Genomic DNA, 25,820 nt, shown 5'->3' on the forward strand with positions numbered 1-25,820 from the left:
CAGGATTGTAACTGGTCTGTTACCTGAGTCACTGTACAGCAACACACGAAACAGAAGAGAAGAGATTTTGGATGTCAAACTAGAAAAATAGCTGTTGTTATGTTTGTGTGCCTCAGCAATGAACAGTTCAACTAGAATTTCTGTTCAATCTATTCTCTGGCATTCAGCCGTAAAACTAGAAACAAATTTTGTGTGAGAGAGTAAGCTGAACTTCTTAAATCAATGGGTGATTTTTAGCTCTTCCTCTCTTCAGCTTCCTCGTGGCACAGTGGTAAGACTGCTGTACTGCAGCTAAAACCGTGCTCTCGACCCAGGATTCAATCTCAGCGGGGTCAAGGTTGACTCAGCCTTCTATCCTTCTGAGGTTGGTAAAATGAGTATCCGGCTTGCTGGGAGAGGGGGGAACAATATGCAGCCTGCATAATTAACTTGTAAACCACCCAGAGAGTGCTTTAAGTGCTATGGGGAGGTACATAAGCAGCATGCTTTTGCTTCCCTCTGAGCTGGTCAAAATGAAAAGGCCAACAATTCCCAGCTTCATTGTAATTGGTCATTATCCCTACAACATTAAGAACTGTTTCCTGTGCCTTCTTGTTTTCTTTTTCCTTCCCTATCATTTTTTTACCCTTTTGTGCTGTGTCTTTTTAGCTTCTCAAATCCAGGGTCAGGGACAATCATGATTTATATGACTGTAAACTACCATAGAAGCCTTTCTATTTGAAAAGCAAGCATGGGTACTTTAAATCAGCACCAACCAACTGGAGCACAACTGAATGAGGCAGTGGGTGATCTGTGAATGGATATCCAGAGGCTCTTCAAAGCTGAAAACAGCTGCAGAGAACATGTTCATCTGGACTGAAGCCATTGCACTGACTAGGGCAATGAGTTGACCGTCTCTATTTATTCAAACTAAAGTGAGGCTAGGTACTACGTTTAGAGTGGCCACTGCTATTTGAAGTCTAGCTGCCAGAGGCAGACATGGCACTGTTCTGAAGGTGAGTTTCTGTAGGCCAGCAGGCATTGTAGAAACATGTTAATAATATAAAAGAATCTAAGTTGACATAAACAGGAACTTAGTAGTAGCATGGCTTTTCTAATGATGGGAGTCCAGGCTTTGTTTACTGTAGTATACAGTGGTGCCTCGCTTAGCAATTGCTTCATTTAACGATGAAATTGCTTAGCGACAACTTTTACGGAGTGTTTTTACACTTCGTTTAACAATGGTCCCTATGGGCGATTTTCGCTTAGCGATGGTTGGGACCATGCTTCGCATAGCGATTAAATTCTGGGTCCCCTTTTTCGCTTAACGATGGTTTAAACAGCCTCATGTTTGCTTTTTTAAAATGTTTTTCTGTTATTTATAAAGTTAAAGTTTACTGTTTAAAATGTTTGCAATCATAAAGTGCACCTAATAAACCCTTTGTTAACCAAAATTGACTTTGTTCTGACTCTTTTTTAATTTGTTGTTGTTGTTGTTGTTTTTCCCCATTGAGAAGCATTGAATAGGTTTCAATGTATTTCAGCTGGGGAACTCCGTTTCGCTTAGCGATGTTTCCTATGGCGATTTTCGCTTAAGGATGGCAATTCGTTCCTATTGGAACGGATTATCCGGTTTTCAATGCATTTCAATGGAAAACTGTGTTTCACTTAGCGATGAAATCACTTAGCAGTGATTTTTTTGGAACCAATTAACATTGTTAAGCGAGGAAATTCACTTTTAATGATCTGGACATAACATGAATATGTAACCACTATACTTATTGAATATCTTACTACTTGCAGACATGGACATTTTAAGGGGTGGGAGGAGCAGCCCCACTCTGAGAAACAAGTTATGCAGATATATAGATTCTTTATTTTCTTTTTGAACAAGAATACAGGCCTTGCAAAAGATGAACATGAGGCCAAATGAGCAACCTTCATTTTATGAATTTTCATAATTTATTTATTTATTTATTTATTTTATTTATATCCCGCCTATCTAGTCGCGAAGACTACTCTAGGCGGCTTACAACAACGTTAAAATACAATAAGAATACACAACAAATACAAAAACAGATAAAAGAAAAAAGACAATAAAGAGATAAGAAAATCAAAAAATAGTCTTATGAGAAGGCCTGCCGAAACATCCAGGTCTTTAATAGATTCTTGAAAGTGCCCAGCGAGGGAGCTCCGCGAATGTCAGGAGGTAAATTATTCCACAGGCGAGGAGCCACCGCCGAGAAGGCCCTATTTCTTGTTTTCTCTTTCCGGGCCTCCCTCGGGGTTAGGCTCCTCAGCCTCACCTCCTGGCTCGCCCGTGTGACCCGGGTAGAACTTGGTGGGAGTAGGCGTTCCGCCAAGTATCGAGGCCCTAAACCGTTTAGGGCTTTATACGTAAGCATTAACACTTTGAAGTCGATGCGGAACCTGATGGGCAGCCAATGCAATGCGGCCAGAGTGGGCGAAATATGTTGGAATTTTTTCACTCCACTAAGTAATCTGGCCGCCGCATTCTGCACCACCTGTAATTTCCGCAGCAGCCTCAAAGGAAGCCCCACGTAGAGCGCATTACAGTGGTCTAATCTTGAGATTACGAGCGCATGTACTAAGGTGGTGAGCGCCCCCACTTCCAGGTAGGGCCGCAGCTGGGCTATCCGCCTAAGGTGAAAAAAGGCGGTGCGGACCACCGATGCCACCTGTGACTCCATGGAGAGCACCGGGTCCAGATGGATCCCCAAGCTGCGTACCCCATCCCTAACAGGGAGAGTCACCCCCCCAAAAGAGAGGGAGTTACCCAAGTCCCCGACTGTGGGGGGGCCCACCCTCAGCACTTCCGTCTTGTCCGGGTTCAGCCTGAGCCCGTTCTCCTGCATCCATTCCAGAATAGTCCCCAGGCAGCGCTGGAGGCACAGGACGGCTTCTCCTGCGGTTGGCAAAAAGGAGATGTAGAGCTGCGTGTCATCCGCATACTGGTGGCACGAAGCACCACACCCCCTGATGACCCCACCCAGCGGCCTCATATAGATGTTAAATAGCATTGGGGAGATAATCGACCCCTGTGGAACCCCACAATTGAGGCTCCACGGGGCCGAGACCCTCTCCCCAAGCTGGACTCTCTGGGGACGGTCCTCCAAGAAGGAACGGAGCCAGGACAATGCCAGGCCACCTATTCCCAACTCGGAGAGCCTCCCCAGGAGGATACCGTGGTCAACGGTATCAAAGGCCGCTGAGATGTCGAGGAGGACCAACAGGGACACTTTACCCCTGTCGGCCTCCCTCAGTAGGTCATCACACAGGGCGACCAAAGCCGTTTCTGTGCCGTGGCGCGGCCTGAAGCCCGACTGGAATGGATCCAGGGCATCTGTTTCTTCCAAGAGCGCCTGAAGCTGGTCGGCCACCACCCTCTCGACTACCTTGCTAAGGAAGGAAACATTGGCGACGGGCCTGTAGTTGCCAATTTCGTCCGCCGCCAAACTAGGTTTCTTCCTAATGGGCCTAATGAGTGTGTCCTTCAGGGCAGATGGAAATCTGCCCTCAAGGAGAGACCCATTTATAATAGCCGTGGCCCACTCCGTTGTTAGCGGCCTGGCTGCTTTGATTAGCCAGGCCGGGCAAGGGTCCAAAGAGGAGGTGGTGGCACGACAGCGATCAAGCGCCCTGGAGACAGTATCAGGCGTAACAGGCTGAAAGGTGTCCAAAGTCACCGGGCAAGACGGAGCGCTGGACATCTCAGCTCGACTCACTGTACTCAAAAAAGGAGAGAGGTCCCGGCGGATGGCCTCCACTTTTGATTTAAAAAATGCTGCAAATTGGTCCGGCGAAAAACTAGGGGGAGGCCCATCACCCGGACCAACTCCGGAAAGGTCGCGTACTATACGGAATAACTCCGCCTGCTGGTTGGACGCCTCGCTTATCCGGTTAGCGAGGTATGATCTATAAGCAGCTCCTGCTCTCATTGTGTTTCAGGGTCCCCCCCCCCCCCGGTCAATGAATTATGCTCACTTTGTAGGTTTGTCGCTTCCCCACTCAAACACATTCCGCAAAAATACTTGGGAGTGGCTGTCATGTTTGTTGGGGGGGGGGACAGTGACCAGCTTACTAGACTGCACTTTCCCTCTCATGCATTCTTTCAGAATAGAAGAGGATCATTTAACTCTCCCCATATGAAAATAATATGAAACATGGCTTTGTGTAACATATGAGTCTGCGTTGGGTTCTGCAGTTAGGTGACCCGTCTTTCATTCTGATGGCACAGTTCCTCCTTCTTTGCTTCTCTCTACGCCACCATACATCCAATTTCTCAAGAGCTGGCATGGATATAAGGAACAGATCCATGTCATACATCCTCATATTTGTAGTCCTTGGTTTTCCACATTACTTTGGTGACAAGGAAATAATGGAGGTGCAGCTTTGTCAGTATCACTGAGGTATCACAGAGTGTCAAACTAGACATTTGGGGTATTTAACATAGATCGTTTCCCATTCTTTTCCCATAAGTTTTGTGTACTTACGGAACTTTAGAGAGGGCATTGTCAGTACCCTCAGAAAAAATTCAGCTTGGGATTCCAGAAAGAAAGGCAATGTTTCCAACGATAACCCATCCCTGCTCCCCCACCAATTATGTGCTGGGCTTGTGTGAGCATGGCCTCCAGGTCCATACTAATGGATATGTATAAAACCTCTTCATGTAAGGAGGAATCCAGATTAGGCCTGGATGCCCCTTATTTTGAGGTTTATGTTTTACATCAATGCACCCAGACCGTGATGCAGGACATAGGGCCCTGTAATCCTCCTTGCAGAGCCTGCAAACCTCCCACTTCCCAAAGGGGTAAACTTGGCTGCCTGAACCTTTCTAGGGTAAACAGAACAATTACCTAGTTTTAGGATGCCTTTCGTCATTATTTATTCTGCTCATTTACACCACAGTTTTAATTGCAACTCAGAAATATAACCAAAGTTGTTCATGTCAGCTCATTTACTAAACAGAAAGACTAAATTGGTGCATTGCATTGTACAAACATGGCTTGTACGAATGCCTTACAAATTCATTTCTTTTAAAAATTATATTGTTCTTTATCATATCACTTTTCAAGGCAGTGTACAGATAAAACAGATACTCAAAAAGCTAAAAACAAGAAACCAGCAGATAAAACTTTAAAGGAGACTAAAAGTTGTGCAGTTAGATCAGTAAGATCTACCAAAATGCCTTCATAAACAGCAATGTTTTTGCCAGCGCTTAAATGATAACAGCGCTGGCGCCAGACTTATGAACCCGTTAGCTACACTAAAACAGTAAAGATGAGAGAGCTGATAGCTGATCCATGCATTCAAAAATATAGAGCACATGATTCATCCTGAGATGTGCTACTTCAATGCAACTGAATGATTTCATGCATATGTATATCTGTGTATGTATACAGCTACTATCTCAAAAGAAATTTCACCACAGCCCGTGCTCTTATTTGTTTTATATGCTCAGATAAGAGTTTTGTTTTGTTCTGCATAGGAAAACAATCTGCCATGTGAAGTAATACAGTCCCATACATGGGGGGGGGGTGCTTTCCTTGTCTCTTTATGACCTTCCATAAGGATATCATGCCATCTCAGTGTTTTGTAATAAAGAAATTTCACCTAAGTATCCCAAAACTAGATTTCTTAACAAACCAGGATGACACTTTTGTTCATCTCAAATTCTGACTGAATATATGCGTAGAACACTAGTTTTCTGAACACTTAACGTAACAAACTTACTTTGCATAGAAACACAGCATCATGTTCACTCCTGGTTAAATAATGTGGTTTTAAAAAAATATTTATTTATTTATTCATTTGATTTATACCCCGCCTATCTGGGCGACTCGTCCACTCTAGGCGGCTAGAGTGTGTGTGTGTGATATAAGTACTTTCCAAAAGTACACAGCATGGACCTATCAACATACCCTGCAGAATGAAACAATTTGTGAAAAGACAAGGGAATTATTTGCTGAACTTGCCAAGAAAAGGAAAGGTTTAGGTTTGCTAGGAAAACATTAGGTGAACCATTTCCAACAATGCCCAAACTGTCAACACAGAAAGAAGTGAGAACTGAAGACAAAAAGGCAGTGACTTCCATAAGACCAACCCAAGACAAGTTTCTGAGAGGTGAAGAAGCAGCTGGCAACTTCTTGTTCCTCATACAAAAACTGGCTGGACTGGCATTTGTAACTTATTTTAACTGCTTTACTGAGGGAATTCAAAGCCGCACCTTAGTCGGGCAGCTACTTTAGGAGCTTTAGGGTGAGATTGTGAGACATATAGTGTACAGCTCTGTTCTCCAACAAAGAGGGAGTTGGCAAAGAACACACAAAAGGTCCCCACCCAAGCATCTAATGCCTGAGACAACTGCCTCACTCTTTATTAACAATAGGGTTCACCCTGCATAGAAATTCTCAACCTGATGCTAATTACCCATATTGTAAACACTTGTAAATATTATAGCTGTAGTTGGAATAATTCCTGCCTAATGCTGGATACAAGATGTTCCACACTAAAGCATTCATCTAGAATAATTACAAATATCTGTTTCAAAATGCAATAGCCCCACAGTGGTTTGGTCTTTCTTCTGAGGACCAGCAGATGAAAGAAGCTGAAGCCGTCCTCATTTTATTTTCCTTTCAAATTCTTCGTATCTTGCTCTCATCCTATGTCTCTGGAGAAAAGAGCCCAAACAAGAGTGTTCCTCTCCAGTGACCTTATATAAAAGTACAGGAAAGCAAAAACCGATAGCCCGGTTCTATGCACACTTTCTCACAGTATATTTCTTTTATTTATTTAAAACATTTTATCTTGTCTTTCTTCTTTAAAAAAAGACACAAAGGGGCATTTATCAGTTTTTAAAGCTAAAAACAGTAAATATACAAATACAGTATACAAAAGAATCAGACAAACACTACACTAAAACAGTAAATAAAATCAACACCAAAACACATTCAAAGCAAAAAGACACAATAATCCATTTAAAACCCCCCTCAGACAGCCAGTCGTTAAGGGAAAGCTTGTCTGAAAGGTCTTTGACTCCTATCGGTTGGATTCATATGCAGAAGTATTGGACTTATAATAAAAATGCATAGGTTCAGGTGATGTGGCACATTCAGTGACTGTGTACTGTTACAAGCGAAATAGAGGTAAGAATAATTAAGCAAAGAAAGTATATGGCCATATGCCTCTTGTAGTTCCATAACTTCAGCTGTGACTTTTAATCATCTACTATTCCTCTGAGATCTGGAACAGTTTATATCAGCACAGCTCCTTTTTTAACTTCTGAGCCTAGTAGAGACTAAAGTGCTGTTAGCACTTGATTAAACCGTAAGATGGGAATAAGGGCCCGTTTCTTTTGCCACTCAGCAACCCATTAGTAAGTGACTCTGGAGCACCACAAAGTAGCACAGAAATATTTGTGTTTTGTTGAATCACTTTATTTTGGTTAATCTAGCCCAATACTTTGGTGGAAAAACTTAGTTCATTAGTAGTGTTTTATACATTACTGACTTTACCTTATGATTCCCCCATGCCTCTTAAAATATGTTTGTATTTAAATTGCTCTGAACTGAACTCTAGAAAAGCCACATGTTTTCTCATTAAATTATAGATAAAAAGACCTGGGCTCCACTTACTTATCTTAGGAATTTCAGTCACTGTTGAAACTACCATAAACAATAATCCTTAGATGCACACTCTTAAATAAATGGTTTATATATGTCTTGAATAGCTAAGCAGATACAAATCTTACAAGTTTTAACAACAAAAACTGATGCAGAGCTTTGAAGTAACTTAAATCTGATACCGTTAAATAAACCTCAAATAAACCTGATACAGAAATCCAAGAAATATAGCTGGTCTTAGTGACCCACCATAGTATGTGCTTGCCACTGTCTTTCCTGTAACACAGAGAACAATAGGATCTTTTCCCAGAACTCTATCCTACCTTTTCCCAAAGTTTATATGGGAAACATGATGGGATCTGAAGTTCAGAATGACATGGAGGTTGGGGGGGGGTGAGATTTTAGCTGTTTCAAGATCTCTCCAAAGCCCACATTTAGCCGCCTAGAGTGGTCACAATTGACTAGATAGGCGGGATATAAATGAAATAAATAAATGAAATAAATAAATTTATAATATGGCAAATAGTAAGATACTGTAGCAAAGATTATCAGTCTGAATTCAGTTTACTCTGATAATCTTTGGAACCTTGAATTGATGGACACCACTATTACTCATGCTCTCTTGGACAATAATTGAGTTATACATGGATTTTGATAGGAGAGAGGGTTTTAAAAAAACAACCCTCAAGAGATGGTAGTAATGTTGCTGTCTAGACATGCAGTTCAAACTCACACATACATAATTTAGGAAACATTTATTCATATTTTCAGCTTTGAGTTGCATATGTGATAAGCACGGTGCCCACATCTTCAGAACTGATTGCCCCCATCTTTGAAGACTGTCTTCTAAAAATGAAATAGTAATTTCAATAAAATTGTTTGCTCATTTGAAATTTTATTCCTGTCTTAAAATATTGTTGTTGTATGCTCCATATCAGCAGTTCTTAACCTTTTCTTTGCTATAGATCCCCTTTAAATATTTTTGTTGCCATGGACTACCAAGACTTAACACAAAATTTGAAACCCTAAATTGCATGAAATATTTATTTAAAGTTTCTCATGAAGGGTCTCATTGACAGATACTCCTTGCTATACTTTTTAAGATGACTGGAAGAAGCTTCATTTTGCTTTGAGCAAGAGGCACCCTTATCACCAGCATCTGTTGTTTTACGCTTCAAATCCAGCCACTGATCCATTCTGAGGCTCAGCCAAAATGTATTATTACAAAATTCACCAAATAGTTTTATCAGGAGAAACTGAAGAAGAAACACGATCACTAAGTCTATCAGAACACTCACTCATACTGACACTGACCGACTCCAACTTTCTCTTTCTGCGGCCCTTGACTGTGTTTGCACAGTAGCAAGAAATGTCACATGCCGTCTCTCAGCCACTCAGCATCATTCACTTGTATGTTCCACCGTGTTCAGAAATATCAGTTATTTGCTATCAAGCAGTTATCTTCATAAATGATTTTTACTTCTGTTTGTTTTTAATGGAGGGGGTAGTTCAGAAAAGGCAAGTTCTACACAAACAAGCAAGGGAAATCAAGAATTTGTTCTACATTCCCTTTCATTCATTCATTCATTTATTCTATTTTAACTGCAAAAGATCATAATATTTCTTCAAGCTTTCACGGCCCCCCTGTGAGGACACGACAGGCCCCCGGGGTTCACAGACCACAGGTTCAGAACCTAAGAGCCATATGATTCTTGACTTCCAGGTAACCTTTGTTGTCAATTCCTTGTTTAAGAGCTGGACAGAAAATTCAGAAATCAAGAGTCACACAGATAACTGGGTGGGCATGCAACAATAGTCTTTTATATTACTCTCTTTATTGTTATATTTCTGTTGTCCCTTTTCTGTCCAAGGACTTCATGGTAGCTTGCAAGGTATCAGATCATCTAATTCTCAGAACAACTTGTAAAGTTTCCTAAACTGAATAATAGTGATTTGCCCTACATACGCTTGCAATTTTGACCACTGGCCTAACAGACTAGCCACAACATCATGGGGCCTTAGGAATACTGAAGTGCCAGTAGGAATTCTGAAATCTCCACAGGATGTTTATTATTGATGTCTAAGCTTTTCTGGGAGGCTTTTGGGTGTGATGAGTTGGGCAAAAATTAATTGAACAATACAAATAAATATTACTGGAACTGCCGCAAACTGTGCTTTCAAAATCTTCTGTATAAAATCTGGTATAAGAGGGGAACATTGCTGCAACATTTTAGTTCCACTTTAAAAACAAGACCAAAAGTGCAATGCTCTACTCCAAATCCAGGCAATAAAATCAGATGAAAACGCATGGGTTTTAGTCACCCTTCAAGTAGACCAATGTTCATTTCATAATAACCTGAATTGCTGATTTTTTCCATATGACCAGGACTTTGTACTGTGCAATGTGCCTGTACTAGGTCCTGTATCATTGAAGTGACCTTTGAAGAGGTGCCTCAGTAACCATGGTGCTACTTTTCCAATATTCGAGCCACAGTCAAACACTTTGGAAAAGCCAAAATTCAGATTGTACGGGCAGCCAGAGTTCAGTCCCTTTCTGTATATAATTTCCAAAAGCTGCCTAAATTAAAACATATGATGACATTCTCTTTTCTTCCACAGACATAGATATGAATTTTCATGGGAAGTGAACACAAAAATAGGGGTGTGAACTTGATCAAAGCAAAATCATTCAAATCACTAGGAAATGTTTATAGTAATCCACTTGTTCCTGTCACAGATGTTTCAGCTGGTACAATTTAGCTAGCAGGCACATTTGCTTAAAGAAAAGATTAACAGTTTCTTCTTTACAGATAGTTCTCATGAAGAGTTTTTAAAAACTGAATAGATGTCATTGCTTTCTTTTTGTTCATTAGTAATTGTCTTCTATGAAAAGAAATTACCAGGCATATTTTAGAATATATATTTTCATACACAATAGTCAGTTTTAAGATAATTATATACAGGCTTTTGCTTTTTTTTAAAGCTGCACTTTAAAGGAAGGTGGCCATAAAAGATCATACAGAGCCTTGTGCCCAGGCAAGGAAGATTAATATCATTTGGTTTATTGCTTCATTTGTATGCATGTTAGATAATACAGTTTCCCCAAGTTTTAATAAAATTGAGAGCTACATGTACATCTTCAATCCTAAAATAGATATAATGTGTTAGACTAGCTTTGGGGCTGATGGATGGGCTGTGGAATACCCTTCCCTTTTTAGTACCAAGTCAAGACACACTTACTTAGAGCCTTTGGGGTTAAGGATCGTGGCCTACACAGGTTTTAGTGCTATGTTCTTTATGTTTGAATGCTTTAATTTTGTGTAGTTCGTTTCAATTTGTTTTAAATAACTTACATTTTAAAATTGTTTTATCCAGTATTGTAATCCGCCCTGAGAGCCTATGATATAGGGCATGCTAGAAATGTTTAAATAAATACATTTTGCTGCCTGAGGTGAAGAACTGACAGAAATGCCCATCCCAGGAAGTACTGTAGATGGAGCCCCTCACTCAACTTAGTCAAAGTGCCTCGAACTGAAAGCCAAACAAATGATTCAAAAAAGAGAGATAAATTCCACATTTACTCTTCCTCATCCCTAGCAGTAAAATACAGCAATGTAAATTAAGAACCATTTACTGATTTTTTTTCAGATATCCAAAGCTTGCTTGCCAAACTGCAGAGCCAGCCTAGTGGGTGTAGTCCATGAAAGACATTTTGTCCTCCAGCATGTTGCCACATTTTCTTTCCTCCACCTTACATCTGCCACCTGAGAAGGCAATAAATACCTTCTAAGCATAAAGGTAATCATGGCTCAGAAACTCAGTTTCACCTACAGAATTATATCCCTCTATAGACTTAAACCAGTAACTCCGGTTTGTAACTCTCAGGTTTTCATAACTACAACTTACAGAATTATCACGAGGATTCACCAGAAAGAAATTGGTGAAGAAATATGTCACTGGTAGACCACCTTTCCAATTGCCCAGCTAAATAAAACTGTTCCAGGTCAAATGGGCAAAGTTTTCAAATATAAGAAGCAAGTATAATCATCCTGAAAATGAGGGAAAAGCCCCAGGAAATACAAGGAGCAGCATTTAACATATTCCACATTTTGACAACAAAGTCCTGGGAGTAAGAATAAGGCAAACAAAGGTCAACATGGTCAAGAGCAGAAGGACAGATCCCCAAATAGATCTTTTTTGGACTACAGTTTCCAGCATCCTCCAATATATGCAAAAGTAATCCTAACTATTTGAATTATCTTTCTGGAAATAGCACAGGTAACTGAAAAGAATGTTTAAAAGGTAGGAAAAGAGCAAGCCTTCAAAAAAAGGGGGGGCAGTTCTTAATAAAATGGGAGGACAGTAAAGGTCAGGTATCCGGAATATGTGTCTAGAACTGCTCTTTGTTCGTTGTCCTGTGGACTTCACTTGTTTCATGGAATCACTACATTGAACAATTTCACATTATCATTATTATTCACATACTCATGATTGCTTCTATTTGTTTTTTCAGGAACATGTCAAACAGCAGATGTTGAATTATACAATGAAAAATTACAGGGCAGCAGAATATGTTTTCTAACAGCGAGTCTCAAGTGATTCACGATTCTGAGGTATATTTTTAAGATATGAATCCCTAAGGAACCAACACACTGAAACTGAAGACTAGGATACTGTAAAAAATCTGACAATTCATCTTTTAGGAAAGATGCTTTAGTTTCTCTTATGGCAAACCTCTGAGATCTAGATTAAAGTTTATCCAAAGGCAGTACTCTAAATAGTACCTATTTTCTCTGGTGTGTAAATCATGTTGCATCAGATTTTTATAGACCCAATTAAAGTAAGAGCAGTGGAGAAGATTAAATCATAATGGCTACAATATTCCAGTGCTCAAAACTTTCATGCAGTAGACAGCTTCAGGTAGCATTTGTTTGCTGTATTTCCTGGGGAGAACTTTGAGCATTGCAGCAGCAATCCTCCTGGGACCAGATTTATCATCAACATCTTGTAGGAGTCAGAATCTGTTTCTGTAAGAGATAGATTTAAACTACAACTTCCGCCTGTTTGTAAGAAGTTATGTTTTCTTCGAGATCTAGCTAAAATCGTCTTGGAGAAATGGGCTTTTAAAAAAAAATGCTTATCTTAACTTGTTCATGAAGACAGATTTGGAGCTGTTTGTAGATGTTGACAGCAGATCTTCCACAACACGTATGATGTATTATATGGAGAGTGGGATGGTTAATCAGATGGTGGTGTAATATTTACTTGGATAGGAAACTGGGTCCCTCAGTGTTCTGTTTGTCTCGTGTGTTATTTAACGTCTACATGAAACTGCTGAGAGAAGTTGTCCAGAGTTTGAGAGTTTGGTGTCACCACGATGTGCATGACACCAACTCTATCTCTCCTTGCCAACTATATCCAAGGAGGCTGTTTCAGCTCTAGATTGGTATCTGATGTCAAGGACAAATAAACTGAAACTGAATCCAGCCAAGGCAGAGGTGCCCCTGGTCAGTCAAAAGGCAGATCAAATAACAGGGATGCAGTCTGTGCTATATGGGGTCGCACTCCCTCTGAAAACACAGGTGTGCAGCTTGAGGTGCTCCTGGATTCATCTCTGAGCCTGGATGCCCAGGTTTCAGCAGTGGCCAGGAGTGCCTTTGAGGAATTACAACTAGTGTGCCAGTTGTTCCCATTCCTGGAAAGGTCTGATCTGGCCATGGTAACACATGCCTTAGTTACATCCTGGCTGGATTATTATTTGAGGCTTCCTCTGGAAAGTGTTTACAAATTTCAATGGGTCAGAAACCCAGCAGTCTGATTGCTAAGTAGGGCTGATCACAGGTATCACATAACCTCCATTACAGCAGCTCCACTGGCTGCCAATCCGTTTCCAGGCACAATTCAAAGTACTGGTTCTACCTATAAAGTTCTAAATGGCTTCGGCTGAAGTTTTCTGATGGACTAGATGTTCTTTTATGAGCCTGCCCAAGTTTTAAGATCATCAAGGAGAGATCTTTCTCTCAACCTTTGAAGTTGCAATTGGTGGGGACATGGTGGGGACATGGTGGGGACATTGCTGGTCCCAGACTTTGGAAATCCCGTCTTACTGGAGGCCAGGCTGGCTTCTGTTCTTCTACAAGCAGACAAAGACCCTTCTGTTCAGGCAAGTTTCCCTTAGTGACAGGCTTCCTCAGTAAGGTTTTTTTAATGGATTGTCGTGAATTGCTGATTTGAATGTGTTTTTGAAGTTGCTTTTCTTTACCGTTTTTAAGTTTCCATGTGCATGGCACCAGCATGTTGCAAAACAAGATGGCACTGGTTTAAAATGTATGTAATATCTTAGTTTAATTGTAGAGCATATTCTGAAGGAAACAGATCAAATGACACTGCAGTTACATCACAGTCAGCTATCCGTGTTACTAAATGTGTTCTTAAACATTTTTATCTCATGAAAGAGATGTAGGAAAACCATATGCCGGCTTTTTATTGTTATTATTCTGGAGAAGCACATTATAGGCACTCCAGTTTAGTACACAATTGCATGGGGTGTTGGGTTTTTTTTAACAGTTAGCATAGCTCAGCTGGGTGTTGTGGCTCCTCTACAGAGTTTTCTTATCAGTCAAAGTGTTGCATGATAAACATGCACAAAAAAGCAGTCACTTGAACACACAATATATGGTACGCGTATAAACCAAGCAGCAAATTTTGGAGCAGTCTGCACAATTCATGCCGAGTACATAGATTCTGCAACAGCTGAGACAGAAATGAGCCTAGGAGCTGACATTATGTGTAGGAATAGCCAGAACTTGCAAAGGTTAGTTTTTGGACTACACGTCCCAGAACCCCCAGCCAGCAAAGGCAAAAGCTGGAATGGCCAGGCAACTGTGTGAATTGTAGTCCACAAAGTAACTTTTCCCACCTTTCTTGAGCTGATACGGACAACATCACAGAATGGGGTTATACTCCATGGATCATAGCTAGGGGTGCTCCTTAACACAGCACTGATGCTACTGAATGTGCAAGAGAGTATTATGCCTAGAAAAATCCTTGCCCAGCACAGGCTATAAACCAACAGCACTAGTTTCCACAGAGAGCTGATTGACTATTGTGACACCTTGTCCTAGTAATCTGTCATGTCGACTACTGTATGATGCCGCATGTAGGGCTGGATTCAAATGCCTTCCTCATGAATGGTTAAAAATCTAAATAATAGCTCAGTCTCCTTAGAGAGCATAGTCTGAAAGAAACAGGCCAATGGTCACTGCAGTTATGACACAGCTTGAATGCATCCAGAATCTTCAGGTGGTTCAAAATGCAATTACTACAGTTGTGACTCCAGCTAGTCCTGCTTTTCTGTTTCAGTTGCATGGCTTGGGACAGGCCCCCTGAAGGCCCTCTCTTCCCTTAAGTGGGTGCCTATCTCTTTGCATATTAGAAAGGAAGCTGCCCTGCCTGTCAGTGAGGTATACAAGGCAGGAACACAGGCAAGAGCATGTGGGGAGAAGCAGCCAAGCTGTGGTGCCTTCTGCCGCAGGAAATCTATCTGATGCCCTCTTTAACAATCTGTCTCCATGTTTTAGAGACATATTTGCTGGGACAAGTTCTCTCTAATGTATTCTTAATCTGTATGATACTTGATCTGTAATTTCTGTTTGTGGGTTTTAAAAATCTTGTTTACAATGGGCTTTTATGATGTTGCTTCTTGGATCGGATGCAATCAGATGCTTGGAGCACCTCCAGGTGGAAAGGCAAGACCAAATTTAGTAAAATAAATAAACCATGTTTGCACACAATGTGTACAAGACAGACACGTATAATCCTGTAGCATTATATCAGCCTTACATGGCAAGGGATAAGCAAATCTTGTACTTTTCCGATAGATCAGTAGGGCAGTATCACCTACCTATTTGACTCTGTGATGTTGCCCCATGATTTGTACTAGTACTGTATTTTTGAAAGCAGCAATGGCAGATTTGTGTCTGAGCTACAAAGTTTCATAGAATTACACAATAAGTGAGCTGGAAGGGGCCTATAAGGCCAATGAGTCTAGCCCTGCTACAGAAAGTCCTAGGAGGAACCAAAATCAAAGCAGATCTGACAGATGGTTGTCCAATTTTTTCTTGAATGCCTCCAGCATTGGAGTGCTCACCACCCCACAAAGATAATTGGTTCCATTGTCTTACTGTTTTAGCAAGACATTTCCCTTGGCTTCCTTTAGTTTGAGCCCATTATTACATATCCTGCACTCTAGGAAGACTGAGAACAAATCCGGCCCCTCCTCTGTACGACTACGTTTCATGTATTTGAAAAGTGTTATCATATTTTCTTTTCTCGAGACTAAATATCGCAGTTATTTCAGTCTTTCCTCACAGGACGGTTTCCAGTCCCCTGATCATCCTTGTTGCCCTCCTCTGAACTTGCTCCAGTTTATTTGCCACCCTTCTTAAAGTGCAGTGTCCAGAACTCAACACAGTACTCTAGATAAGGCATAACCAGTGCTAAATAGAGGGGGATCAGTACCTCATGGGATTTGGAGACTATACGTCTTTAATGCAGATTAAAGTAGCATTTGCCTCTCTTTTTTTGCAGCTGCATCACACTGTTGGCTCATATTCAGCTTTCCATCTACAACCATTCCAAGATCCTTGTCACTTGCAGTATTACTGAGCCAAGTATACTTCATCTTGTAACTGTGCAGGGGGGGGGGGGGCAGTTCCCTAGGTGTAGAACTTTACACTTTAGTTCCAGTCTTTCAAGGTATTAGATATTCCACTCAAATTTTGCGTCATCTGCAAATCTGATCAATAGTCTCTCATTCATTAATAAAAAGAGCACCAGGCCCTTGTGGTATCTCACTTGTTACCTCCTCCCAGTTTGAGAAGTAGCCATTGATAAGTATTGATAAGTTTGAAATATATAGCCATAAATATTTTGAAATATGCATTGTCTATTCCACTGGCCAGTAAACCTGGCATGTAAACCCGTTTCATCTTACTTCTTTTAAAATTATTTCTAATGAGAAAATAAATATCTGTCAACATCCTCATTGCTGGCTTAAGTAACATGACAGTTGTAACTACCTAGATTTTCCTTTATATGCTTAACGATTCTTTAGTTGCCAGACCACTGTGGTATATTTATACCATTGTGGTGATGAAACATGAGAGGAGGCAGAGAAACAGACCGAACAACATTGTGGCCCTAACTGGACAAATGGAAGACAGTAGCTGAGACAAGATTCAATTGTTCCAATCTTTTATGAGCTTGTTTCCATAAGGAGAAGCAATCTCTCTTCCCCTACAGACACCCGTCTCGCTGCATGGTTTCACATGTCTGTCTCAAAGCTGTGAAAAATAAATCCCCCAATGTGTGCAGTAAATCTATACTTGTAGTTAGATGTGGCCAGGTCAAGATCCGATCTTCAATGTGTGGGGTGAAACCTAACTGGGTGACCCCATTGATTATATACCTACTTTGTTCTTCTTTGCATTGTCTGTAACAATGATGAGTTATTCATCAATGTTTTTAGTTCTATATTGATGGATAATCTTTGTCTAACAAGTCCTCTTCTTTTACTATTGTATATCAGTATTTTACCTCATACTTCTTTATAGTGTCTCTATCTCTCCTACTCAAGTCTCTGGTGTTTGTGGGCTGAGTGAACAGTATGTTGATATTACTGAAAAGAAAATAATACTGTACATTTTTTAAAAAAAAAGGGCTGAAAAAGGAAACAATTCCAAGGAAATCCCAGAGACATTTTGGGATGAAATACTGTACATGCATGATAGATGGCCTTAGACTAATGTACGTCAGCCCTAGTTTTCTTGGCCCCAAGACCAAATATTACATCTTTAGTCACTCTTCCTCCTGAATGCATGGAACATATGGTAGGGACATGGGCACACACATAACCTTCTCCTCAGTATTCCTATGCCCCAGATAGAATCACAGACGTTTATGTGTCAAGCTCACAAATGTATCCTGAGGGGTCTGTAATTGTGTTCAGCTGAATGGTGTTCTTGAGCTCGCACAGTTGAGAAGCCTGGTAAGGCCATGTTCTTGATCATGGGAAATTCATAAGCCTGTCAAGCCAAGTTGTATTGTTTCACAGCAATTCTTCTAAAACCCAGTCAGGTCCCAGGATATCAATTTAACCAAACCACAACCACCAGTCCTAAATAGTCACATCCCAATGGGAGATAAGGAATGTCTTCAGATTTCTAATTTCATCTTTCAGCTGTTCATTTTCTCTGAAGATAAGCTCCATCAAATTCAAAGCATGCCTTGCTATTACCCACAGAAACGGGCACAATTAAGATATCACATTATCTACTGACTTAATCTCAAACCAACATGACTACCCTACAACACAGAAGCATTCAAAATATAGAAGCCGACCTTCAGGCTGTCATTTTCCCCACAGATTTGATAGTGCATTTCATTTCAGAGTAAATAAAAATGGCAGCTACCAGCTGACAAATAACATTCTGCCTAATCATGCAGCAAAAGAACAACTACTGACACTTATCCTCTTTCTTTTCTTTTCGTAATACACTATTTTATTTTATTTTTTATTCATAAGAGGCGAAGAGGCTTCTATATTAAAACATCAAAAGAAATTAATTCAGAAGTCAATCCCAGACAGCTGACACTGACACTTCATTTCAACTTAACTAAGCCTAGCTATTTCTTTAATGAATCATTAATACTGAAAAAAAAGGGGGTTGCGTATAGATTTGGTTGTGGGCAACTGGGATGGTGGAAGTGGACTGCCCACGCTTTCCACTCTACAGCAACCTCCCTAAAAAGTGCATAAGTGGTCGGAGAGAAGGCTGATTAAAGTGAGCTGTCCTAACAGATAAAGGGAATCCCTGAAAACTGAGGACAGGACACTGCAAGACCTATGGAGACAAATCTTCTAGTGGAAATACTACAGATGGCCACATGTGATACAACAAAAAACACAAAATGTGCAGCATTTTTCTTAGTTAAAAATATAATTTTTTAAAAGTTGCAGGAACATTAGGTCACAATATGAGGGTGCTTTGTTATTTACTTATGAACAAGAGGTAAGATGTGCATTTTAAAGTTCTATTGTTATCTTTATTGTACATTACCGTAATTTATTTTTCCTACTGTTATTTGTTCAATATTTCAACAAACTTCTTTAGAAAAATGAACCTTGCCACCCTATCATTCTTCTCGTTCGTTAAAATATTGTCAGAACTATCTCATGCTTTCAAATATATCATGCTTTTATTACACTTTTATCATGCTTTTAAACTCTTCCAGTTTAGATCCAACCATTTGAGAGTATCTATAAGAAAATCATCACCATTATTTAGAAAACCATTGTCATTGACACATAACAATAGACTTACCTTTCTATCCGGCCAATTATACTTTTCAAATATTGCATCATAAGTATCCACAGCACCATCAGTAATCAGCATTATGGCTTGACTGCAAATACTGCCTTGTCCTGTGTGATTGAACTGGACAATAAAAGAACAAAAAGAGAAAATAATGTTTTGTCATGCCTACTTATGAAATATGTTTTTTCCTATGCCAAAACTATGATCTATTGAGAATTTCCATCTAGGAAGGCTAAAGTTGTCATATTTAGCTTCTGAAAAATTGAGTACAGTATATTTCTCATGTTCTGTGTCTTAATCAGAACAATGCCTAAGCACTACACTTTTACTGGAAAACATTCCCTCACAAAGCTAAGCTGTCAATGGTTTATAGATATATTTTAAGTTCCTATCAAGTATACATTCTTAAATGAAAGGAATTTGTTGGGAAAAATGCTAAAATGTTCTTTAATGGCTACAGAGATAACCAAAATGACATGTGGAGAACATAATCCCATTTTACTGGTTTACCATTTTATAGTTAAGTAAATTCTAATCACTTTGTTGTGTATTTTCTCCCTTCCTCTTCTGTGCCTTTTTTCACTTGAATTTATGAATTATCCAATGCAAACCTAGATCTTCCTCCTATTTTTATGTTCTAAAGCAGGAAATTTCTCTTTCCTCACCCTCAGCCAAGCCAACGTTAGTTATCACATAGGTATATAAGGCAAGGCACTACCATGTTATTTTCTTTATGCGGAGTATATAATTTTGATATACCTATGCACTTTTTAGAGACTTATCCACTTATGCACTTTTTAGGGAGGTTGCTGTGGAATGGAGAGCATGGGCAGTCCACTTCCACCATTCCAGTGATGCTTCAGTGAATCCATAGCTATTGGGGGAAATGCCACATTTACTGGCAACTTATCGAACTAGCAAGATCAAGCTACCTTGATAAGTTCCTTCCTTCATGACTACTAAAAATAGAAAATGCAATTGCAATGGGACGTTGCACTGAATGAACATCATAGGTGGTCTCTGTCTCTCTCAGCATTTTATTAAAAACAGTGTGTTTTAAAAAGCAACAACTTGATATATAAAAAATATTGGAGTGAAACATCATAATATGCCTTTATTCTGCTTGAATCTATCATATACCATAGAATACCTTAATGTATTCATTTTTCTAAAAAAAAAAAGCAGGTCATTGAATGCTTTGATGAGTATTATCTCCTCATACATCTCTAGAATTCTTATTTTATTTTTATCCAATGGCAGGAATGATGAAAGTCTTTCATACAATAACAGTGACAAAGGGGTCTTATGATGAACTACAATTAAGCCAGCGATTCATCAGTTAGCAGTGAAATTTCTGATGCGTCCTGACATTTGGAGCACTTGATTGTGATTAACTGTCTTTAAAATGTCACAGAATTTTATTTAATTGGCTAAGGCTTTTTTTGGAAAAGATAATCAGGGCAAAGATCACGTTTATCACCAAAAGAGATAACTGCAGCTGTCACGTGATACAGCAGACACTGTAATCTTGCAGCAGGAACTCATGGCAGTTACCTAAATTAAATCTAGGAAAGACCTGGACATTTGACTACATCGCTTAAAATTGTTTATATCGATAACTGCCTCTTTAACAAGTCATGCAACCTGGAAATGTGACTGTGAGTGAAAATCAACCAGGTTTAGATACTGCACTGTATGAAACCATCTGCAAAGTGAAGCTCAATAAACCACTAAAAGAGACAAAAGACTTGTAATTCTCTAGAATAGAGGCACGTAGTAGCATATACTGAGAGATGAAGTGAAAAATTAGCTAAATTGTCACTGTAAAAGAGACGTCATGGTTTCCTTTGGTGCTAATCTGTAAATGTAAAGAGGGTTGAACCTGTTATTTAATTCTTTTTTCAAAACTTGATAAGTATAACTTAGCAGAAAGCACTAACTTACATCGCTGAGCATGTTGAAAGCTTCAACTAAAGCTATATCCAGCATCCCAATTCCTTTTGCAAAAAGTTTGTCAAGGTGCTCCCTGAAGTGCTAGGAAGGAGAGAGAGAAAAAGCTTTTCAGCAGGACATACATCATGATTTTGCACTACATTATTAGTGAGAAGTTACTTAAGGAATCTGCATCTAGCATGATATCTGCATCTTCTACCATAGCAGAAAAGAAGTTGGATACTGTATTTGTTTGTTTGTTTGTTTTGTTATGTTTTAAGCGGAGGTCTTTGCTCTTACCATTTCTGGCAGATTCCTTTACATTTTCAAAATAAGGTATGCCTGAACAGGTTGAAAACACATCTCTACATCCCCCCCAAAGGTATAAGAAAAAAGGAGCAACAAAAGAAAAATAAAACATAAGAACAATTAAAAAGCTAAGTGAATAAGGAAAAGCATCAAGCAACTTACAGTATTCATAATAATTAACTACACATCTGAAGGAAACGTATCACAGAACAAATGAAGGTCAAAATCTTACATTGGTTATCTGGGAAGAAACCAAAGTATTCTTCATCAGTAAAATCAGAAACCACACTAAAAGTGCCAGTAATTAACATTAACAATTAAGGAGTTTTAAACTATAATCCCAAATACACTTACAACAAAGTAAACCATACTAAATTCAGTGAATCCTATTTCATACAGCAGTGGACCACAACCTTGGGCCTCCAGATGTTCTTGGACTTCCAGAAATCCTGGCCAGCAGACGTGGTGGTGAAAACTTTTGGGAGTTGTAGTTCAAGAACATCTGGAGGCCCAAGTGTGGGGACCACTTTCATACAGAACTTATTTCATACTTATTTCATGTCAAAAAGAATACAAATAAACTATTTCGAGTTCCATAGAAGTGTGGAAGCCACAATTCATAGCTCATAATTTGCTGTCCCCTTGCTGGCCCATAATCTCTGCTTCAGTATTATATTCCATACAGTGGACCCTCGACTTACAGATGGCTCGACTTACAGACTTTTCGAGTTACAGACTTCTCTGGCCGCAAAATTTAGGTTCGACTTGTAGCCAGAGAATCGACCTACAGATCAGAAAAAAAGAGGAACAAAAATGGAACAAAAACTGCCGGTTACGGGATTAATTGGTTTTCAATGCATTGTAGGTCAATGGAGACTGGACCTAAAGCCTTTTCGACCTGCAGCCACCATTCCAATATGGATTAATTCCGTAAGTAGAGGGTCCACTGTAGTATATTCCTACACAAATCTACATTAGAAGGAACACCTGACTTTAATTTATAAGCCATCGTGGTCAATAAAGGAGACTAAGAGATATTTAGAAACAGAAGGCTATCAAATGGCAACAAGTTAAGTAAAATCATTTTATGAAACTAATTGGAGTCTTCAGTAATTAAGCGAGTTGGACGAGCACGCCATAGACAATGTAAAGTCCTAAACTGACCACAGCTCTTCCAACAACAAAGATACAATGTGACTTAATTTATGTTTTTTTAATTATATGCAGTTTTAATGTCATTGTAAATGTTTATTTGTCACTAATGTTTATACTTAGTTATTATTTGTTAATTTGCTTTGCTTAATATTTTATAGTGTATTTTTTCTTTTCTCTTTTTGTTCTTCCCCCTTTTCTATCTCTATTATTTTTTGTTTTTACCTTTTTGCTTGACATGGTGAGGAGGTCCTGCTTCCCCAGCGAGGGTTCTAATAGCAGGGTGATTATGGGTAGAGGGAGATATGGTGGTGGTACAGTGCCTACTCGTGTCAGGAGAACAGAGAACAGATGTTTGAAGGCTGTTAACTGTTCTGACATTGTGACCAACTGCCAAAATCAAGGTAGACAGCCCAGCTGGCCCTCTACTCTGAACCTGGTGCTGTTGAACGCCAGGTCTGTATCCAGTAAATCCCAGCTTATTTAAGACCTCATTCTGGAGGAGGATGCAGACCTGGCGTGCATAACTGAGACCTGGATGGGTGGGGAAGGTGGGGTTCCTTTAACCCTTTCCTGCCCCCAGGCTATGCAGTCCAGCACCAGGGCAGACTGGAGGGGCGGGGGGGCAGAGTAGCCATTGTTTATAGAAAATCTTTAGAGGTTACAAGGCGCTCCTTGGTTGTGAGGCCAGGTTTGGAGGCCCTTCATTTGCGAATTGGGACCAGGGACGGTATTGGGATCTTGCTGCGTTAAAGCACTTCCCATGACCCAGCCACCTCCCTACCGGAGCTGGTGGACTTCGTCTCCGCGGCACTGTTGGAGTCCCCGAGACTTCTGGTCCTGGGTGACTTCAACATCCATGCGGAGGAGGAGGTATCCGGTCCAGCTCTTGAGTTCCTGGAAACCATGGCTTTCTTGAACTTGTCCCAACATGTTAACGTTCCCACACAAATGGGCGGCCAAATGCTTGACCTGGTATTCTCCACTGAGAATAGTGAGTGTGGTCCGATGGTAGCTGACCTCATGTCAGTCCCCTTGTCATGGTTGGACCATCATCTGATAAAATGTAACCTCGCAATGGAGCTCCCTCCCTGCAGGGAGCAGGGACCTATTTTAATGGTCTGCCCTCGAAGGTTACTGGATCCCATGAGATTCCAGGATACCATGAGAGGGATCCCAGCGGCACTGTCTGGCACTCCTGTCGAAGCTCTGGTAGACGGCTGGTTTGATGCTACTAGGGCTGTTGACACGATCGCACCCAAACGCCCTCTCAGGAGCAGAGCTCAGCCAGGATCCTGGTATACCCAGGACCTACCAGCAATGAAGCGAATAAGGAGATGGCTAGAGTGCGTGTGGAGAAGGAAACCGATGGACTATAACAAAATCGCTGTCAGGATCGCAACTAACCATTACCTTGCTAATTTTGCTAATTTTTTAATCTAATTGTATTAACTAATATACTAATTGTATTTTATGATTATTTATATTTTATATTGTCTTATTTTATGTTGTAAGCCGCCCCGAGTAGACATGGTCTAGAGGGGCGGGGTATAAATGCAATAAATAAATAAATAATAAATAAATAAATAATACATAGCCTAGAAGGGTAATAATAATAAATATAGCCTTGAAAGTCTTTAGGTTGGATGGATACAGTAGTCTATTTTGGGGATCACCAATGCATTGACAAATGTGGTTGAGCATTTCTTATCTTAATAATTGTGTGGAAGCTGTAGGAGTTGTAGGACAGAAGGAGGGAATCTTTAATTACTGAAAACCAAAGTAATAAGTTCTTTTCACATTGCCCATCTGCTATGTGTCTTGACACAATGAAGAATACAACTGTTGACTTCTTAACTCGCTGCAATTCAACATGGCCTAATTGATGTCGTTTGGCTCACAATCGCATACCTAAACAATAGGATTCTGGCCAGTTAAGTTACGGCTATAGTTCCAAGGCCTAAAGGAGAAGTTAGTAAGCATTAGAGTTACAATCTTTTTTTAAAATGTAACTCAACTTGCTCATTTCTCAGTAAATACAATCTAGTTACTTTTATTAGGAGGGGCGTGGAATTCTAAATAGGTAAAGCTGCTGGTCTGCTATACAAAATACTTTCATCTTAGTTGCACCCCATCATTGTCTCAGCACTCACAACAAACCAGGAGACACAACGTCAGCCAGAACTTGAATTATGTTAATATTCCTTCCTCACCATTTATTGAGGTCACATGCCAATCAGGATCTCATGATATTGCAATTATATAATGAAGTTATACTGTGCTATTTTCAAAAACTATTAGAATGTAATTAATTATTGGCAAATTATTACTACTCAATTATTAAATTATTAATAATTGTTAAACTATTTATAACCAATTACTTCTAAACTCTGAAACACATCGCTATACCTCTGCTCCTGTAATTTATTGTCAAAGAAGAAACAGAGAGGGTAAAACGTGTTTCATATTCATTTTTCCTGCCACATCTTCTTTTATTATCATTTAAATAACTAAAAATTGCACAGTATGTAACAGCTTATTTTAAAAACCAAACAGCTTGATGTTTTCATCTAATTGCAAATAATAAAAAAAATTAAAATCCCCATATGGGGAAAAAATCCTTTAGACTTAATAAGAAGAATGTCACACTGTTAAATATAGTTCCATAAAAGGAAGTTCTTCACTCTAATGCCTTATATGAGATTTTTTCTACGTTTTTTCTATGAAGCATTTTTTCCTTTTCTTTATTGAAATAAAGGATTCTTACTATTTAGTTGATGATAAAATACTATGAAACTTTCATAAGTAAAGAGGAGTGAGGGGAAAAGCCCCAGCTTACAGCAATTTTGAAACATATGTTGCTGCTGAAAAACCAGGCAGGTTTTCGAAAGCAATTAGTGTAGCTTAATGTTCATGGTGACCCAGTAAATATGGTTCATGCAGCTCAATATTTCAAAACACCTAATGGCAAAGTCTTGCTGATATAAATAAGCAGTTAAAGCATAATGAATCCTGTAGCTGAGATAGTGGAATGTCCTTCACAACATTCTGCTCTCAAAATGTAAACCAGTGCTGGAAAATATTTATATTTCAACATTTTTTCCATTTAAATTTTTTTTAATGACATTCTGTCTTTGGGGCTGAGGAAAGCATTCTAGATACCAGTGAGAGATCTTCAGATCTACAGTAGGACTTCTGAACAGTAAGCTCTTGGTGCACATTATTAAACAGTAAGAATCTCTGAACTAAAGACTGGGAGAAAACAGAAGTGTAAAAACAAAGGGATGTTCCAGAGCAGTGATGGGATTTGGGGCCCCTTCTCCAGGGGCTCCAAAATGTCTTCTAACCCTCCAGATAAACTTTGTGGGTGTCTTGGAGATTTGCAAGAGGAAACACTGGATGCAGCCCAGGTGGTTGATATATCTTT

The 25,820-nt window shown here is 39.7% G+C and overlaps 1 protein-coding gene across 5 annotated transcripts in view; it reads right to left on the reverse strand.

Annotated features, from left to right (window-relative positions):
- Positions 1 to 25,820, reverse strand: part of CACNA2D3 (calcium voltage-gated channel auxiliary subunit alpha2delta 3) — a 648,666-nt gene that overhangs the window by 287,921 nt on the left and 334,925 nt on the right. For all 5 annotated transcript variants that reach the window (XM_072989633.2, XM_072989631.2, XM_072989630.2 and 2 more), the window contains exons 10-11: positions 20,945 to 21,034; positions 19,007 to 19,120 (exon numbers count right to left, since the gene is read on the reverse strand). In XM_072989633.2, the coding sequence (XP_072845734.2) occupies positions 19,007 to 19,120; positions 20,945 to 21,034 (204 nt within the window). The remainder of the gene's footprint in view (positions 1 to 19,006; positions 19,121 to 20,944; positions 21,035 to 25,820) is intronic.

The sequence above is a fragment of the Pogona vitticeps genome, chromosome 2, assembly GCF_051106095.1.
Source record: "Pogona vitticeps strain Pit_001003342236 chromosome 2, PviZW2.1, whole genome shotgun sequence".
NCBI lineage: Eukaryota > Metazoa > Chordata > Lepidosauria > Squamata > Agamidae > Pogona > Pogona vitticeps.